At 57.2% G+C, this 4,721-nt stretch overlaps 1 protein-coding gene across 1 annotated transcript; it reads left to right on the forward strand.

Moving 5' to 3' along the window:
* Positions 1-4,393, forward strand: MRPL12 (mitochondrial ribosomal protein L12). The gene is made up of 5 exons (XM_023201272.3): positions 1-220; positions 895-1,081; positions 1,284-1,367; positions 3,769-3,903; positions 4,000-4,393. The coding sequence occupies exons 1-5, from the start codon at positions 147-149 to the stop codon at positions 4,114-4,116; spliced, it is 597 nt and encodes a 198-aa protein (XP_023057040.1). The 5' UTR covers positions 1-146; the 3' UTR covers positions 4,117-4,393.
* The last annotated feature ends 328 nt before the right edge of the window (positions 4,394-4,721 follow it).

A 4,721-nucleotide genomic window follows, 5' to 3' on the forward strand; every position in this document is an offset into this window, starting at 1 on the left:
CGGCTAGAGCGTCCCTCCCCAGTTCGAATGCCGGGCGGCCGTGGCGGCTAGAGCGTCGCTCCCCAGCTCGAATGCCCGGCGGCCGAGGCGGCTAGAGCGTCGCCTCCTCCCGGGGAACCGCGTGTGACCTTCCAACCCGCGGACCGATGCTACCGGTGGCCGCTCGCCCCCTGTGGGGGCCTTGCCTTGGGCTTCGGGCTGCGGCCTTCCGCCTTGCTAGGTACGCGGGATCCTGGGGCGCCAGGACTGGGCCGGTGGGCAGGGTAGGGGGCGGGCGGACACTGAGGGGTCGATCCGGGCGGAGGCGGGCAGCGGGGCCGGCCTCCCTACAGCAGCCAGGCCAGGCTTGGGGGTACTACTGGGGGCCGGGGAGGAGGCCTCCCGGTGCGCACGTCCCTTCCTCCCTGGGCCGTGGAAAGCGCCGGGGTCGGCCCCAGATGACCTTGGACGATTCCCTGCTCCTCTCCCGGCCTCAGCCTTCTCCGCAGCAAAGGCCCATCCGTGGGTGCGGCGTTTTGCGGCCAGGGGGCCCCACGTTTTGGGAGGCTTTGCTCAGGAAGATGCACATAAGTAATAGTTTCACCACCGCTGGGTTAATGTAGTTGATTCACACCAGAAGCTTGAGGTTTGAGTGGTATAGCTGCAAGTAAACACGTGGCTTTCTAAGGCTCTTTGAAGAATTTAAAGTAACTTGCAAATCTTACCAATACGGACCTCTTGAGGTCTGAGAACCCTGGACTGGGACCAAGGATCTCGGTCATTTCCGGCCCTAGTGATGACCAGCCTGAGCTTATGGCACCCACCAGTCCCCCACTTCTGTCCTGTCCCCCTGGTCTCTGCAGCCCCTTCCATTCCAGGACTGACAGGTCTGTTTGAATTGGGGGTGGGGGCTAGGCGACAGGTGCCATGCGTCTGTGCCATGCGACATATGAGGAGTAGCGGCCATCGGAGGTGTGAGGCGCTTGCTGGTGCACCCCTGGATAACGCCCCCAAGGAGTACCCCCCCAAGATTCAGCAGCTGGTCCAGGACATCGCCAGCCTCACTCTCCTGGAAATCTCAGACCTCAACGAGCTCCTGAAGGTATCGTGAGAAGGTGGCACAGACCCAGGGGCTGGAAGTTTGGGAGCCCCTGTGTTTTGTTCCTGGTGTATTTTGGGAGTTTGGTAAATTGTCAGAAGTGTGTTTGTCCAGGTGCAAGGTCCATGCCAGGCTAGTTGTCCTTCCTCAGTAGGTTCCGGCTGGTGTGAGGGCCAGCCGTGGACACTGTTCTCTATCTCTGCAGAAAACGCTGAAGATCCAGGATGTCGGGCTTGTGCCGATGGGTGGCGTGATGCCTGGGGCTGTCCCTGCTGCAGCAGCCCAGGAGGTGAGTCCTGGGCAGAAAGAGGCTTTTCTGTGGTGCCTAGTTCGCCTATGGCCTCATGTGCCATGGTCCCTTATCTCAGGTTCTGCAGCTGCCGTCATTGTCTGCAGCCTGCACACCTGTGCCAGCCTCCTGCAGCCTCCGGGACCTACCCCCTGCCATGGATGTACAAGTCTTTGCATGTGGACGCCATGTTTCTAATGGAGGGAAACAGACACTAAGCTAAGAGAGGAAAAGGCTGGGCGCGGTGGCTCACGCCTGTAATCCCAGCGCTTTGGGAGGCCGAAACGGGTGGATCACTTGAGGTCAGGAGTTCAAGGCCAGCCTGGCCAACATGGTGAGGCCCTGTCTCTACTAAAAATGAAAAAAAAAAAAAAGTAGCCGGGCCTGGTGGCAGGCACCTGTAATCCCAGCTACTCAGGAGGCTGAGGCAGGAGAATAGCTTGAACCCGGGAGACTGTCTCAAACAAACAAACTAAATAAATAAATATAAATAAACAAATAAGAATACAAAAATTAGCCGAGTGTGGTGGCAGGCGCCTGTAATCCCAGCTACTTGGGAGGCTGAGGCAAGAGAATTGTTTGAACCAGGGAGGCAGAGGTTGCAGTGAGCCAAGATCACACTACTGCACTCCAACTTGGCAACAGAGCAAGACCAAAAAAAAAATCTCAAAAAAAAAAGGAAAAAGAAAGGAAGAAATTATACCAAATAGAACGTCGTAAGCATTGTGGAAAAAAGGAGGGGCCTCCCCTGCACCTCCCTTTGGGGCTTTAGAATGGGGTGGCCCAGCAGTGGAGGTGCTAGCTCCCCCAACCCTTTCTCCACGAAGAAGCTCAAGTGGGAGGGAGAGTTCCAAGTTCAAGGTGGGCTTCAAAGAGGAGACAGACATTGCAGAAGAAAGCACGGCCTTCCTGGCAGAGGACGGGGAGGCACCAGGGCCACCAGGCAAGAGGGTGTGTGACAGTTGAGGGAGCAGCAGCAGGGTAGGGGCTGGCGCAGGCGAAGGGGTGTAATAGGCAGCTCTGTCCTTGAGTCTCTGCAGGGAAACCGGTGAACTTGAAGCCACCTGTTGCATTTGGTCATTGGGTTGTAAACCTCTCCACCAGAGCCCTCCTCTTGGCCCCTTTCCCCCACTGCGGAACCAGGTCGTGTCCTGTAGAGTGTCCCACGTTCCAGATGCGTGGGGTGCCCATGGGGCATCGTCACTCTCATGCCTGAGAACTGGAAGGTAGTTTAAAGGCTGATTAGATTCAGGCCGAGCGTTTGGGTAAGAATAGCTGGGATTACTGTAGAGCCTATTGTATAAACTGGATTGCTTTTGAGGATGGAGGAGATGTTATAATGGCCTTCTCAGGCCGTGGGGACACGCAGCCCCCTCCCCCCCGGTGGTGCCGGGTCTCCATGCGCCATGTCAGAAGTGCAGTGTGCCCATCAGTCCCCTGGCAGGTTGTCAGTTTGTCATTACATGTGCACTGTGGCATGGCTGAGAAAGGAGTGACACTCTTTTTATCTACAAAGCACTTTGGTGTCATTTTTTCCTGTCTCATAAGTTATGCTTTCTTGTTTTGTATTTTTTAGTAGAGATGGGGGTTTCACCATGTTAGCCAGGATGGTCTCGATCTCCTGACCTTGTGATCCACCCGTCTCGGCCTCCCAAAGTGCTAGGATTACAGGCTTGAGCCACCACGCCCGGCCAAGTTACGCTTTCTAAGGGAGACAGGAGTAGAGTATTGAGGGAAGGACTGTGAAGCATGTTTTTATTTATTATTTATGAAACTGAGTCTCACTCTATCACCCGCTGGAGTGCAGTGGCGCAATCTCAGCTCACGGCAGCCCCCGCCTCCCAGGTTCAAGCAATTCTCATGCCTCAGCCTCCCGAGTAGCTGGGATTACAGGCACGCACCACTAGAGACAGGGTTTCACCATGTTGGCCAAGCTGGTTTCAAACTCGACCTCAAGTATCCACCCGCCTTGGCCTCCCAAAGCACTAGGATTACAAGCGTGAGCCACCACTCCCGGCCGAGGAAGGTTTACAAAGTGTTATTGGGCAGATCTGCCTCTGACTAGCTATGAGAGAGAGAAATGCACCAGCTGGACTCGGGAGGCTGAGGCAGGAGAATCGCTTGAACCCAGGAGGTGGAGGTTGCCGTGAGCTGAGGTGGCACCACTGCACTCCAGCCTGGATGACAGAGTGATGCTCCGTCCAAAAAAAAAAAAAAAAAAAAAAAGCACCAGCTAGTTAAGGATTGACAAGTTGGGAGACATGACTTCTAACTCCAGGTTTTGCTGGGGCCTCCCCTGCACCTCCCTTTGGGGCTTTAGAATGGGGTGGCCCAGCAGTGGAGGTGCTAAGCTCCCCCCAATCCTTTCTCACCTGGCCCCCCTTCTTTCCTGCTCCTGAAGGTGGTGGAAGAAGATATCCCCAGAGCGAAAGAAAGGACACATTTCACCGTCCGCCTGACTGAGGCGAACCCCGTGGACAAAGTGAAGCTGATCAAGGAAATCAAGAACTACATCCAGGGCATCAACCTCGTCCAGGTCTGCACCGCGGTGGGGGTTCTGAGGCGAGTTCTGAGGCAGGTTCCGTTGTGGCGGCCCAGGGCCCCCAGTCCCTGACTTTGCTCTCTCTGGCAGGCAAAGAAGCTGGTGGAGTCCCTGCCCCAGGAAATCAAAGCCAATGTCGCCAAAGCCGAGGCAGAGAAGATCAAGGCGGCCCTGGAAGCGGTGGGCGGCACGGTGGTTCTGGAGTAGCTCCAGCTCAGAGGACTTGTATTCAGGGGTCCCTGGGACCCTGGCGGTGCCCCGCCCTCCTGTGGCCACTGGCTCCACCCCCAGCACCTGGCGCCCACTGGAGCCGTTTGGGAGAACCGCCTGCGCCATGCAGCGGGGCGGACAGGCCGCACAGACCTACTGTGGCGGGCGGGAGGGGCGGCTGCTGCCTGGTGACGGCACCAGGAGGCCCACCAGGACGTGCCACCGGTGAATGTGCCTCTGGTGGCTGCTGAGAAAAATACACTGTGCAGCTCAGTGTGTGGAGTGCCGTGCTCAGGCCGGGCTGCAGGGCCAGCGCGGGGATCCGGGCAGTGTGTGGAGTGCCGTGCTCAGGCCGGGCTGGTATGGGATGGGAGGCTTGTAATCCTGCCCCCTCAGCAGACATCTGAGAGTCTACAGACATTCATCGGGTCCCCTGGGTGCAGGGCCCTGTCCTGAGACCCCACACCAGTGGTGTGGAGGACCTGGGCCCGTCCTGTTTAGAGGGGTGGGTTTGGAGTGTGAACCCTGCCCGTTTTCAGTGTTGGCCCTCTTGAAGACAGCAGGAAATTCAGCACTTGCATGGGAAACCGAGGGAGCCTTGG

Source organism: Piliocolobus tephrosceles, chromosome 16 (assembly GCF_002776525.5).
Source record: "Piliocolobus tephrosceles isolate RC106 chromosome 16, ASM277652v3, whole genome shotgun sequence".
In the NCBI taxonomy this organism is placed as follows: Eukaryota; Metazoa; Chordata; class Mammalia; order Primates; family Cercopithecidae; genus Piliocolobus; species Piliocolobus tephrosceles.